General features: G+C 39.2%; 1 protein-coding gene across 1 annotated transcript in view; it reads right to left on the minus strand.

The window, feature by feature from the left end:
* The window catches only part of LOC126268211 (nucleolar protein 58), a 75,721-nt gene that overhangs the window by 19,240 nt on the left and 41,573 nt on the right, over window positions 1-14,908 (minus strand). The window contains exons 6-8 of the mRNA XM_049973840.1: window positions 10,484-10,647; window positions 3,868-4,064; window positions 2,532-2,659 (exon numbers count right to left, since the gene is read on the minus strand). Coding sequence (XP_049829797.1) covers window positions 2,532-2,659; window positions 3,868-4,064; window positions 10,484-10,647 — 489 coding nt within the window. The remainder of the gene's footprint in view (window positions 1-2,531; window positions 2,660-3,867; window positions 4,065-10,483; window positions 10,648-14,908) is intronic.

The following is a 14,908-nucleotide window of genomic DNA, read 5'->3' on the forward strand; positions in this document are numbered from 1 at the left end:
CTGAGCCTTGGCACAGTAGTATTATGATAAGGGGTTCCGGTTACTATGCTTCCATTTCTGGAAAATAAACTAAGAATATGTTTCAGACCAGGTGGAATCATTGAAACACTCATGAAGAAATTTTATTTATCCTTCTCAGGCCTTCATCCCATAGCTCCTGAGAATTCCAAGAATTAGTGATTTAAATGCCTTGTAAATATACTCAGGGAGGAAAACCCCTTTTAACTGGGACAGCATGAAGAGGTATAAGACCTGCATTCACATCAATTACCTTCCTTGCATATGGGCTTAAAACTGTAGTTCTTTCTATATTTTTTTTAACTTCAGAAAGACAATAAAAAGTCACAAAATTAACATTTTGTTATTTTAAATGAAATAAATTATTTCTCTGCTTTCCTTGCTTCCATGATGAATACCATCTGACACCCTGCAATAGCTTATGATGACCAGATGGAAATCTTATTCTTCTAGGAGGAAGAGAGAGACTAACAATACATGTGTAACACTTTTGGTTGCTTTTTCACCTTCAGAATCCATGAAAAAGGAGAATATATTTTAAATATATATAAAGTCTTCACCAGAGACCAAACATGAGTGGCCCACATCCACAGGCATATAAGTTGATTACATTTTTCCATTTTAAAAATAAAATCAGTTTTATTTAAAATAATAGATACATAAATTTGGTTTTGCAACAATTCTCATTCTCCTTATGTAAATTTTAACGACATACCCCACCCCAAGCTTATCAAACTAGGGCGGCTTCCATGTCTTAACAATACAGATAGCTGTACAGTACCAAATGTGTGACCACTATTACTGAGGGGTAAACGTGGAGAGGCTAGACAAACCTGCAGTTCCTGAACAGGCAATATGGGTGACTGACATATCTGGCCTTGCTGTGCTGCTACTGGAAACAGCTGAAAGCTAGGGGGAAACTGCACTTATCATATCTTTCCCGAAGCCATGTAGCTCTACTGTATGGTTAAGTGAGGATGTCATCCTCATGTGTAAAATATTCTGAAGTACATAGTCCCCCATTCGGAATTCCGGGCAGGGACTACTCAGGTGGATGTTGTCTTTAGGAAAACCGTATCTGGCATTCTACAGGTCAGAGTGAGAAATGTTAGATCCCTTACTCAGGCAGGTAGATTACAGAATTTAAAAAATAATTTAAACAGGGAATTCCGATACAGTAAAAACTAATGAAGTGAAGTGTGTCAGCAGGAAGATCAGGACTTCATGTCAGGCCAGTAAAGAGTTATCAACAAAAAATCAAATGAGGGTAATGCTGGAGTAGGTCCAATAATGAATAAGAAAATAGACATGGAACCAACACCTCTTACAGTAGCGTAAGTTTACAGCAGTATCTCCAGCATGCTGGGGATGGAACCAGTCTGCAACTTTTACATGATTACAATAACAGTTACAGAAACAGTCTTAAGTTGCATAGCGTTCCATTTCTTTACTGATGACTAGTTTCAGACTGCTTTTCCATTATCTAATCATCCATACACATAAGTCTTACATTACAACTAGACGGGCATGCAAGTTACAGCCCACAAAACACATACGCCTCGAAATATGTAATGTCATGGCATCTATATACATACTGTATATCGCCACGCTTGTATGTTTTATGGGCAGTAGCTTACTTGCACATCTGGTTGATATGCAAGGCTTATGTACTTGGGTGATCTGGTAATGGGCAACCTGTCTGAAACACATCATCAATAAATAAATAAAACTTCTTAAGCAACTTAATTAAGATGGTTCATCTAACAGTTATTGTAAAAACAGATCTTAATTAGCTCTGCAGATGAAGAAGATTGCAAGAATGTAAGATGAGATAAAGGAAGTTATTCAGATAGTTAAAGGAGATGAAAGGGTAGCTGGAATTGAATAGTGGGTGGGTACAGGAACAGAAGGAAAAATACTAGGAGCACATGGACTGGGGAAAAGGAATAATAGAGAAAGCCACCAGATAGAATCATGCCTGAACTGCTATCATTTGTGAATCTGAGAATAGTTTTGAGGAATCAGTAAACGCGTCATCAGATGGAGTTTACAGAGTGCTTAACGTAAATCACAGGCCAGTCCACTACCTATAAACAAATGTAGATTGAATCAGGTGTATTTTTTTTCTTTTTCAAATGACATCAATAATACATGGGCACCAAAAGGAGAATGACACAAAAAAATTCTGGACTTAAACTACTGCAACATTAGTATAAAGTGAAAAGGCACTCTGAAAGAGACCATTACACAATAGGATCCTGTGTTTAATGCATGCAGTGACTACTTCATAAAAAAATAATAAATGGGCAATTTTAAATAACAAATTATTCTAAATTACAATATTTTCAGTTAGGTTAAAAGAACAGTCAGAATAATTACAGCATGAAAAGAAGAATGTAAGCAATGTCAGAATGAAGAAAGCACATAATAAAAGAAGTACTCCATCAGCACTTTGGAAGAAATTACAGAAAAAGTAGATATTCTATGATAATGTATTATGGAATAAGACTAACTTGGAAATTCTTGGCTTGATATTTCCTCAATGAGAACTTTCTTGGGTGTATCAGCAGCATCCTCCCTTTTCCTCTTGATACCAGTCGGAAGAGTTGAATCTGCAGCGGCTGGGTATTGTCTTACTTCACTGTAAACAAAAAAAATCTCGCTTTGTATTGTATAATGAAAGCGATAAGGCACTACTCAATAACATTAATATATTGTGTGTAAAAAAGATAGTTGAGATTCTATACAAACATGAACAGGAACTTCACACAAAAATGTATTTTTTAACAAACAAACTATAAATACAGTCACTTGAAGTAGCAGAAAATGAATTTACAATGGACTCATCATAGGATTGATTCATTACCCCCCCATTTTCTTAATTGCTACAGCATAAATTCACATGAAGGCTTCCTGAAAACGATTCTACAGAATATCCTTTGTCCGGCTTTACAATTCTTTTTTTCTATTGCACAGACTAGTAGTATTTACAAAGCCATATGAAACAATGAATAACATTCTCTGCATCAAATAAATAAATAAGTAAATAAAATAAAGCTTTCATCGCAACAATGCTGTTCCTTCACAATCTCAACTAGACTTAACAGAAGGATTAATTTCACAAATTTAGTTTCAAAACGATGTAGTTAACAGATACTTAAATCATCACCCATGTTTTTTTTTGACATTCAAAAGAAAAATGGCTCTTTTCATTAGTTATAAAGGCAACATTCAATTCCTTAAGTCAAGTTACTGAAAAATGGGAAAGTGCACATGCATCTGATGATCTTACAAGAGATTTCCCACAACAATGTACAGCACAAAATGATTAAATCTACAAAGAGTAAAATTTATACTATAGACTGGCTTTTTAATTCAAAATTTTGTAAGCCAATGATTCATAAATTTACTACAATTAATTCCACAGATAAAATTAATTTCATTACACCTTTTTATTCTCAATTTCATCGTATAACTGGAAACACAGAAATGAAATAATTCAGAAAGTATTGCTGTAGGATTATATGTTTTTTTTTTTTGTCAGTTTTACTTCTTCCTGCTACAACTTCAAGCAATACATACTTATTTTGGAAATTTATTACAGCCATTCAAAAGAATGTCTCCTTACCATTGAGAACTTTCCTATTATGTGTCTAATAAATGCCTGCCTTGCCATGAAACTGGGTGCAATTTGATAAGCAATTGTTTTTGCGATACAGAAAAGAGAGAGAACAATTTCCTACATCCATGGAATCACTATAATTTTATATATTCTATTCTATTCTATAAAATAAGATGTCCAGGTAGTCTGTGAACATGCTGTTCATTCCTCATCTATGGGACACTCACCTTTTGCTGTGGTATTTCTCAAATCTAGCCTTTGCTTTTCCTGTGCCACTAATACGGCGTAAGTTTCCTTCTTCTAGTAGCCGTAATTTTGCTTCAAGTTTTGCCTTATGCTCAACACCCATGTCCATACTGGAATCCTCTCCCAAGGCATCTACACGAGTTGCCAACGCAGCTTTGGCAGCAAGCATTCTTGACATCTGTTAGATTATATGTCACTTAATACAGACAAAAAGATTTTACACATAGGAATAATATGATATCTGCACATAAACTAACACAATATTTACAAGATACTTTTGTACTAAAACATAAATTCATAAGTTATGAAATAACTTGAGGCATTAGTGATTTCTGAAAGAGTGTCAGCATATCTGAGCCCAATTCCCTAACCGCTGAGAGAGAATTTTTCCACCCAGTATTTAAAATTCCATCACCAGGAAAGTCTTCAGAGATGGATTATCCAACTCTGACATATGTAATTTGCCTTTATTTATTTATTTTTTTGCTAGAAACAGTCATGCACCAGTAGTGATGTTAAGTGAGTTAACATGTGTGATTGGAAATGGATACAACAATGGCTGGGATGGCCCACAATAAAGCTGGTACCAATATGAAGTGCCAGTAGTGGGATTTCTCGAGGCAATGCTTACACACAAGTAAATAGATCTGGAAACGGTTCCTAGTTGAGCTCATTAATCATTTCATCATGGCTGGAACTGTAATCATATGGTCACATTCATGTTGCTAATGACAAGCAAAATTAATTAATTAATTTACAATGTGGATTTTGTTAACTGGTATATTTGTTTATAATAAATATCTGTAATTAAAGAATTTCTACCAATGTTTACAGACAGAGCAGACTGCAGAGAAGTAATGATATTTTCTCAAAACATTGGGGGGGGGGGGGGGGGAAGTATTTTTAATAATATATTTTTTGATATTTCTGAAACAATTTTATATTTCTCTAATCATCTGATATTTCTCTAATCATCACCCCCAATGCGAAGATACAAATGAGGTTCACTCCATGGCAACCCATACTAGTCACCTAGTTCTCCAAGAATTCTTGATCAATGGCCTCAGTTTCCATCTACGACAAAGGTAACATTCCTTTCAGACAGACTGAAATTTCAAAACTTTGTGGTGAACAAAATCCATGAGCTCTGCCTCATTTTTTATTATCACATCACTTCTAAGACAAGTTACCTATGTATTAACATCAGTAGTGTTAAAAAGGCTCCAGGCCCGATGCAGTACCTGTTGGATACCAAGCAGAATTTTCAACTGAGTTATGCCCTTTTAAACCATAATTTATGACAGACTCCTCAAACAAAAACTAAAACCAAGTGTTTGCAAGCACAGGTCATATCCATTTATGAGAATGGTGTGCCAGTACTTGAAAGCAACCACAGGTCACACTAATCTACAAAGAAACCACAGGTCACACTAATCTACAAAGAAACCACAAGTCACACTAATCTACAAATTTGTCATCCAAACCATTGGCACCCATCTGTTATAGAAGCTTACAACATATCCTGAGCTCAAACACAATGAGGTATCTTAAACAGGATTGCATTCATCCACATACAACACATTGAAAGTGTGGCAAACAGATGGATGCCATATTTCTTAACTTTCTAAAAGCTTTGACAAAAGCATGCAGATGAGGTATCAAAAGAAATTTGTGAATGGATTCAATGTTGGCTGCTCTCAGCAATATGCATTGATGATCATGAAACTGTAAGATTCTTCTTGTTGCTCATAATGGCTCAACATTCTAATAAACGCATTCCCACACTTGAAAGTTGCCACAATAACTAACTGCTGTCCATCTACATCTACATTTATACTCCGCAAGCCACCCAACGTTGCGTGGTGGAGGGCATGTTATGTGCCACTGTCATTACCTCCCTTTTCTGTTCCAGTAGTGTATGGCTCATGGGAAGAACGACTACTGAAAAGCCTCGGGAGGTATAAGTAGGGGGAAGCAATATATTCAATACCTCATCCACAAACGCACCCTCTCGAAACCTGGACAGCAAGCTACACCGACGCAATGCAGAGTGTCTCTCTTGCAGAGTCTGGCACTTGAGTTTGCTAAATATCTCCATAACGCTATCACAGTTACCAAATAACCCTGTGACGAAATGTGCTGCTTTTCTTTGGCTCTTCTCTATCTCCTCTGTCAACCCGACCTGGTACGAATCCCACACTGATGAGCAATAGTCAAGTACAGGTCGAACAAGTGTTTTGTAAGCCACCTCCTTTGTTGATGGACTACATTTTCTAAGGACTCTCCCAATGAATCTCAACCTGGGACCCGCCTTACCAACAATTAATTTTATATGAACATTCCACTTCAAATCATTCCACACGCATACTCCCAGGTATTTTACAGAAGTAACTACTACCAGTGTTTGTTCTGCTATCATATAATCATACAATAAAGGATCCTTCTTTCTATGTATTCGCAATACATAACATTTGTCTATGTTAAGGGTCAGTTGCCACTCCCTGCACCAAGTACCTATCCGCTTCAGATCTTCCTGCATTTCGCTGCAATTTTCTAATGCTGCAACTTCTCTGTATACTACATCATCATCCACAAAAAGACACATGGAACTTCCGACACTATCTACTAGGTTATTTATACAGGGTGTTACAAAAAGTTATGGCCAAACTTTCAGGAAACATTCCTCACACACAATTAACGAAAAGATGTTATGTGGACATGTGTCCGGAAACGCTTAATTTCCATGTTAGAGCTCATTTGAGTTTCGTCAGTATGTACTGTACTTCCTCCATTCACCACCATGATTTCATATGGGATACTCTAACTTTGCTGCTAGAACATGTGCCTTTACAAGTACGACACAACATGTGGTTCATGCACGATGGAGGTCCTGCACGTTTCAGTCGAAGTGTTCGTACGCTTCTCAACAACAGATTCGGTGACCGATGGATTGGTAGAGGCGGACCAATTCCATGGCCTCCACGCTCTCCTGACCTCAACCCTCTTGACTTTCATTTATGGGGGAATTTGAAAGTTCTTGTCAACGCAACCCCGGTACCAAATGTAAAGACTCCTCATGCTCGTATTGTGGATGGCTGTGATACAATACACCTTTCTCCAGGGCTGCATCAGCGCATCACGGATTCCATGCGACGGACGGTGGATGCATGTATCCTCGCTAACGGAGGACATTTTGAACATTTCCTGTAGCAAAGTGTGTGAAGTCACGCTGGTACGTTCTGTTGCTGTGTGTTTCCATTCCATGATTAATGTGATTTGAAGAGAAGTAATAAAACGGGCTCTAACATAGAAAGTAAGCGTTTACGGACACATGTCCACATAACATATTTTCTTTCTTTGCGTGTGAGGAATGTTTCCTGAAAGTTTGGCCATACCTTTATGTGACACCCTGTATATATTGTGAAAAGCAATGGCCCCATAACACTCCCCTGTGGCATGCCAGAAGTTACTTTCATGTCTGTAGACATCTCTCCATTGAGAACAACCGTAGGATCTTACTTTGTTCATCAGGCGACAATGCGGGACTGTATCGAATGCCTTCCGGAAGGCAAGGACAATGGCATCTACCTGGGAGCCTGTATCTAATATTTTCTGGGTCTCATGAACAAATAAAGCAAGTTGGGTCCCACACGATTGCTGTTTCCGGAATCCATGTTGATTCCTAAAGAGCAGATTCTGGGTTTCCAGAAATGACATGATATGCGAGCAGAAAACATGTTCTAAAATTCTACAGCAGATCGATGTCAGAGATATAGGCCTATAGTTTTGCGCATCTGCTCGATGACCCTTCTTGAAAACTGCAACTACCTGTACTCTTTTCCAATCATTTGGAACCTTCAATTCCTCTAGAGCCTTGCGGTACACGGCTGCTGGAAGGGGGCAAGTTCTTTCGCGTACTCTGTGTAGAAACCAATTGGTATCTCGTCAGGTCCAGTGGACTTTTCTCTGTTGAGTGATTTCAGTTGCTTTTCTATTCCTTTGACACTTATTTCGATGTCAGCCATTTTTTAGTTCGTGCGGCAGGATTTAGAGAAGTAACCGCAGTGCGGTCTTCCTCTGTGAAACAGCTTTGGAAAAAGTTGTTTAGTATTTTAGCTTTAGGCGTGCCCTCCTCTGTTTCAATGCTATTATCATCCCAGAGTGTCTGGATATGCTGTTTCGATCCACTTACTGATTTAACCAGAACTTCCTACGATTTTCTGTCAAGTCAGTACACAGAATTTTACTTTCGAATTCACTGAACGCTTCAGGCATAGCCATCCTTATGCTAACTTTGACATCGTTTAGCTTCTGTTTGTCTGAGAGGTTTTCACTGTATTTAAATTTGCAGTACAACTCTCTTTGCTTTCGCAGCAGTTTCCTGACTTTGTTGTTGAACCACGGTGGGTTTTTCCTATCCCTCAGAGTTTTACGCGGCACGTACCTGCCTAAAATGCATTTTAAGACTGCCATGAACTTTTTGGATAAACAGTCAACATTGTCAGTGTCATATCGCAGCTTGTCAACATTGTCAGTGTCAGTTCGCAGCTCGTGGTCATGCGGTAGCATTCTCGCCTCCCGCGCACGGGGTCCCGGGTAAGATTCCCGCCGGGGTCAGGGATTTTCTCTGCCCGTGATGACTGGGTGTTGTGTGATCATCATCATCATCATCATCATAATCATTGACTCGCAAGTAGCCGAAGTGGTGTCAACTAAAAAGGACTTGTAATACGGCAGCCGAACTTCCCCGCATGGGGCCTCCCGGCCAACAATGCCATACGATCATTTTTGTTTTGATCTGTTAGGTAGTCTGAAATCTGCCTCCTATTACTCTTGCTGAACAGATAAACCTTCCTCCCTTTTTTATATTCCTATTTACTTCCATATTCAGAGATGATGCAACGGTCACTGATTCCCTGTTCTGCGCTTACAGAGTTTAAAAGTTCGGGTCTGTTTGTTATCAGTAGGTCCAAGATGTTATTTCCACGAGTCGGTTCTCTGTTTAATTGCTCGGAGTAATTTTCGGATAGTGGACTCAGTATAATGTCACTCGATGCTCTGACCCTACCACCCGTCCTAAACATCTGAGTGTCCCAGTCTATATCTGGTAAACTGAAATCTCCACCTAAGGAGGAAATTTATGTGATTTGTATTCCAGATTTTCTCTCAGTTGTTCTGCCACTAACACTGCGGAGTCGGGAGGTCAGTAGAAGGAGCCAATTATTAACCTAGCTTGGTTGTTGAGTATATCCTCCACCCATTATAATTCACAGGAACTATCCACTTCTATTTCACTACAGGATAAATTACTACTAACAGCGACAAACACGCCACCACCGGTTGAATGCAATCTATCCTTTCTAAACGGTGCCTTTGTAAAAATTTCAGCAGAATTTATCTCTGGCTTCAGCCAGCTTTCCATACCTATAACAATTTCAGCTTCGGTGCTTTCTCTCAGCGCTTTAAGTTCCAGTACTTTAAGAATGCATCTTCGACAGTTTACAATTACAATACCGATGCTGCTTGGTCCCCGCATGTCCTGACTTTGCCCCACACCCTTTGAGGCTGTTGCCCTTTCTGTACTTGCCAGAGGCCATCTAACCTAAAAAACCGGCCAGTCCACACCATACAACCCCTGCTACCCGTGTAGCCGCCTGCTGTGTGTAGTGGACTCCTGACCTATCCAGCGGGACCTGAAACCCCACCACTCTATGACACAAGTCGAGGAATCTGCTGCCCACATGGTCGCAGAACCGTCTCAGCCTCTGATTCAGACCCTCCACTAGGCTCTGTACCAAAGGTCTGCAGTCAGTCCTGTTGACGATGCTGCAGATTGTGAGCTCTGCTTTCATTTCGCTAGCGAGACTGGCAGTCTTCACCAAATCAGATAGATAGCCGCCGGAAGCCAGAGAGGATTTCCTCCGATCCACAGCAACACACATCATTGGTGCCGACATGAGTGACCACCTGCAGATGGGTGCACCCTGCACCTTTCACGGCATCCGGAAGGACCCTTTCCACATCTGGAATGTCTGCCCCCGGTATGCACACAGAGTGCACATTGGTTTTCTTCCCCTCCCTTGCAGCCATATCCCTATGGGCCCCATTACGTGCCTGACATTGGAGCTCCCAACTACCAGTAAGCCCACCCTCTGCGACTGCCCGGATCTTGAGTTATGAGTTTCATTTCTATACTTGCAACAATTTCTGAGATATTCAAAACTATCTAACAGCTAGACTTTACAAATCGTCACTACAAGTAACCTCCTGACACATTAGTATGTATTTGTGAATACTTCAGTGGATGACAAACTGAACACTTTATTGCTAAATAGATAATTAAACAGCACTTTGTTCATAAAATTACATGTGCAATGTTTTCAGTACCAAACAATAATTTTAATTTTCAGTTTTTTGACGTTATTATTTTTATTTAATACGCTGACAGGGACAGTAAAGTGGTGATTGCAGTATTTCATGTAATCGTGCAGCTGTGTTCACTCCTCAGTTTCGTTTTCTCACGAAAGATGAGCTGTGTATTATTTTTAGTAACCTATCACAAACAGTAACAGAAAGAGAATAAGATTAAATACTTACCTTTCCCTTGTTTTTTGCACTTGTTTGTCCAATAAGAGATGAGTGGTAAATCAACCCATATTTTGGGGTATCTTTCTTTGTCTTGAGTGCCCGGAAAAGAGCTTTTTCAGCACCTAGAATTTGTATTGTAGATGCTGGATGTTTTGCTAGGTTGATCAAAGAACCTGCAAATTATACACAGAGATAAAATTGGAATTACATTGAAATACAATGTTTTACGTGTTTTGAACATCAATACACACCCACGACAAACTTAACACTATTTTGAATAATGGAATTTAAGCAATGGAAAGTTCAGGTTGGAATATCAACAACATTATGAAAAGGATATATTGCTACTCACTGTAAAATGACCTGCTGAGTTATAGTTGGCTAAGAACAGCACACAATGAGGGTGAGGAGATATGAACTGGGAGGTAGTATCAGGACAGAGGGAGTGGAAAATGCAGGCTGCAAGTTGTGGGGCATGAGGTTACAGTAGGCTGAGGCTGGTATAATTTCAGAAGCAGAGAATGTGTTTTAAGGATAGTTTACAACTGTGCAGTTCAGGAAAGCTGGTGGTAGAGGGAAGGATCCACATGACCCGGGTTCTGAAGTAGCCATTGAAATCAAGCATGTCATGTTCCAAGTATCCCTATGCCACTCCTAATTCCAACCCCTTGCTATAGGGTTGTACCCATTGCTCTTTTCCCTTCTCCTCCCCTCTTGTTTTCTACTGCCCATGTCCCTGCCCCCACTCATGCCACCCTCCCCCACAGCCTCCTGCTCCAGTGCCTGGCAGCCTTGTCCTGCTGCCATCTACTCCCTACACAGCCCACCTGACACTGCTCTTCTCCCCCCCCCCCCCCCCCCCCCACACCCGTACACTACCAATCTCACTTCCCTGGCCTACTCTGGATTGCTGCTTTCATACAACACCAAAGCTGCATTCTGGTTACAGCAGCTTGAGATAATGGTCAAGTGAGCTGCTTGTTTGATTGTGTGTGTTTTCTTACCTGAAGGACATTTTCACCAAAAGCTCAATGTTTAACAGTCTTTTCATTGTGGATATCTGTGATTATTCATCTGCCTATTGTACTTTGTATCCTTCAATTTTTTTTTTCACATCTATAAATAAGTGTCACGCACACAGGTCTTAGTCAGCCAGGCCTCAGAAGGGAAATCATGAACACCCAATGTGCAACTGTTTACTTTTCAGTTAGTGCTTGAAATGATAACTACTCTATAAAGCCAACCTTAAATGTTATATATGTCTCCGTCACTTAGTATTGAACTGTTAAAATTAGAAGTCACTAACAAGGAGACAGCACGACCACGGGGTCGGAGATTTGTCCGAAATTTTGTGTGGTGAAAGAAGACCCCTAACACCACACGTGGTTAAAATATTAGGACACACTACACAGAAAATCCCGAGAAAAATCAATCCAAAGTTTCTTAGGTGACTTATGAGTACAAAATGTTAGTCCATTGCCGAGCCGCCATCTGGCCTAGAAGGTTAAGGCTCAGATTTGGACTTTTACACCAGAGGTCTTGGGTTCGATTCCTCCTCTGGCACTTTTTTCCTTCTGTTTCATTTTCTTTTGTTATTCCACCAACTTTTCAGAAAGTTTCCCAAATCTACATTAGCTTTAATAAATTGGTTACATTATTGAATAAAAGGGTTTTCCATTTTTCATTGTAAAGTATATGAGGGAAAAAAAAGGGTTTTCAATCAGAATAACCGCAGTGGTAATTATCGTAGAAATAAACAATAATTTTTGCGACATCTTGCGCAACATATAAAGCAGATTTTTCACAATCACGGGGTGTTTGCAATAAATCTGTACAAAAACGTGCCCCATTAAAAAACATTTACAAAAATGTTTTGAGTTTCTGATAATTTTGAGGCAAACCAGGCATATTGAATCATGTCTTGGAATATTGGGGACGATAATTGATGGTGATATATAGAATGAATTTTTATACCATCTTCCCGGGAATTAATTTCACGATTCTCCTGTAACAATGTGCTGCAATTTTGCAAGGGCTTTATGAAATTTTTAACTCGCCTATAAAAGTAAACATCACAGGGTTGCACCAGAGAGGTATGACTTTTACTGACCAAGTTTGCATATTTTCATCAACTTGAAAAATTGCATCATATATCTCCGAATTTGTTCGACCTCCCCAAGAGTCAATGAGAAGTAAATATTTATTCTCCCCGACATAAGACTTTAAACATTTCCGGAGAAAATCCACATATAAAACTGTTGTTAATTTTCTGGACTTCAATGATGTTACGATGATGTTCGTGTAAGTATTGGCAATGCCAACTATTAATTTGTGAATACGAGGTCCGAAATGACCGGTCGCTTCTTGTAAGCATATGAAGACATGTGGGAGCAGTTTTCTGGATAATGTTATTGAATATTGTGTATGAATGTGTCACTTTATTCAAATCCAACTTTTCACAAAAACTGTTTTACTCCCTTTTTCACTGAGAGTCCTGTTGAAAACAGATTGATATTGGCATCCTGAAACTATAGTATTTTTGGTGTTAAACAATATTCGAAAGTGAATGTAACTACCTTTCTCTATAATTAAATTTGAATTGATATATTTTACATTGGTAAAAACATTTTGTACGCAGAAAACATGTATTTACCTGTTTGGTCAGTAATTATCACATAATCCTCATGGTACTGAGGGAGTAAACGGCACGTCTGCCGACGAAAGTTCTCCGCAGACACCTGCATGTCCTCCATTGACGCCGCTTCTTTTTTCGAAACCAGTTTCGTGATCTTGTATTGTGAAACTCTGTGCTTCTGTTTAAACACCGTGACCCATCGATCAGATGCCTTGAATTTGAAATTGACGAATTGTGCAGCCGCAGCCAATGCCCATTGCTGTAAATTTCTTGTCATGACTTGCTGATATTGCTGTCTTGCTTCCACGAAATGGTCGTAGGTCCACGAATCTATCTTCTCAAATTTATCCATTCACATACCACCACTTTTAATACCTTTCTCCCATTGTGAAAGATATTCTTTTCTCTTCAATTGGCAGCATCCTTTTTTTTTGCAATTAAATTATTTTCGTCAAAGCTTTTCATAATACACCACTGCGTCTTTCAATCGTAATTTTGATAGATCATTATGAATGGATTCTTCAGGAATTTCTTCTCCTATTCCAGATGAGCCAGCAACTTCTTCAGTCGACACGTTTAACCTCGGATCGGACCAACACGTTGAAATTTGAAACAGGCACGTCTGTTCACGACGAAATCGAAAAACAAACTGCCATTTACTTCCCACAGCTCGTGCACAGTCCTATGTGCAGATGACTGTTATAATACCAAGGGGACCCTTACAAAGCCCCTTTAAACCTTGAAACCCCATAAAACGAAAAATGAACAACGAGCACGAATATTTTCCAGTAAATGGAAAACTTTACGTTCTTGAGCTAAAACATGTTTTAAAAATAATCTAGGTTTGGGAGACTTTTTGAGTAATTGGTGGAATAACACAAAAATTAAACAGAAGTTAAAAAAAAGTGCCAGAGGAGGAATCGAACCCGAGACCTCTGGCGTAAGAGTCCGAGCCCTAACCACGTAGGTCAGACGGAGGCTCGTAATGGACTAACATTTCATACACATAAGGCACCTAAGAAACTTTGGATCGATTTTTCTCAGGATTATTCGAGTAGTACGTCCTAATATTTTAACCGCGCGAGGCGTTAGGGGTCCTCTTTCACCACACAAAATATTGGACAAATCCCCGACCCCATGGTCGTGCCATCGCCTTGTAGGTGTGAGAGGGTACGAGGCACCACAGTAGCATATAAAAGAACAAGCACGTGAATCTCACATCAGTGGGCATGTCTCTCTGTTGTACTTGCGATGACGTCGGTCACAGCTCAACTACATTCGATGCTGCAGGTGCAAAAGGAATACCTCCGACAGAGAAACAGAATGTAATCTAAAGTAACTATTATTTTAAACAGAGGTAACTTTAATTCTTGAGAAGATGATATTCTCCCACAAACGCAAAACTTGTCGCACTTGTTCATTTACATACCAAAACTGTACAGGAGTTTCCAGTCAGTCTGCCAACTTTAATCAGAATTATTACTGATAAAACCATGGAAAATCTTGTATCCTCTTCATCTGATGCCCCTTATAACTGAACAAGCATCCAAACCACTACTGAAGCACGATAAACCATAAAGTAGCATAAAACTAACTTTCATCCTCTACTCAAAAACCATCACAGCATCATCAAGCATCCATGTTTTCTTTAAATCAACTCTCTTATTTTTATTCTCATTCTCTGCTCAAATTAAATCATCCCAGTGTCACATTTATGAATGCACACATGGTTACTCAGTCTCAATCATGCAACAGTTTGGTTTACATGTATTACTCTGATTTAGGTAAAGTTACATTCG

Source organism: Schistocerca gregaria, chromosome 4, assembly GCF_023897955.1.
Source record: "Schistocerca gregaria isolate iqSchGreg1 chromosome 4, iqSchGreg1.2, whole genome shotgun sequence".
Taxonomy (NCBI): Eukaryota; Metazoa; Arthropoda; class Insecta; order Orthoptera; family Acrididae; genus Schistocerca; species Schistocerca gregaria.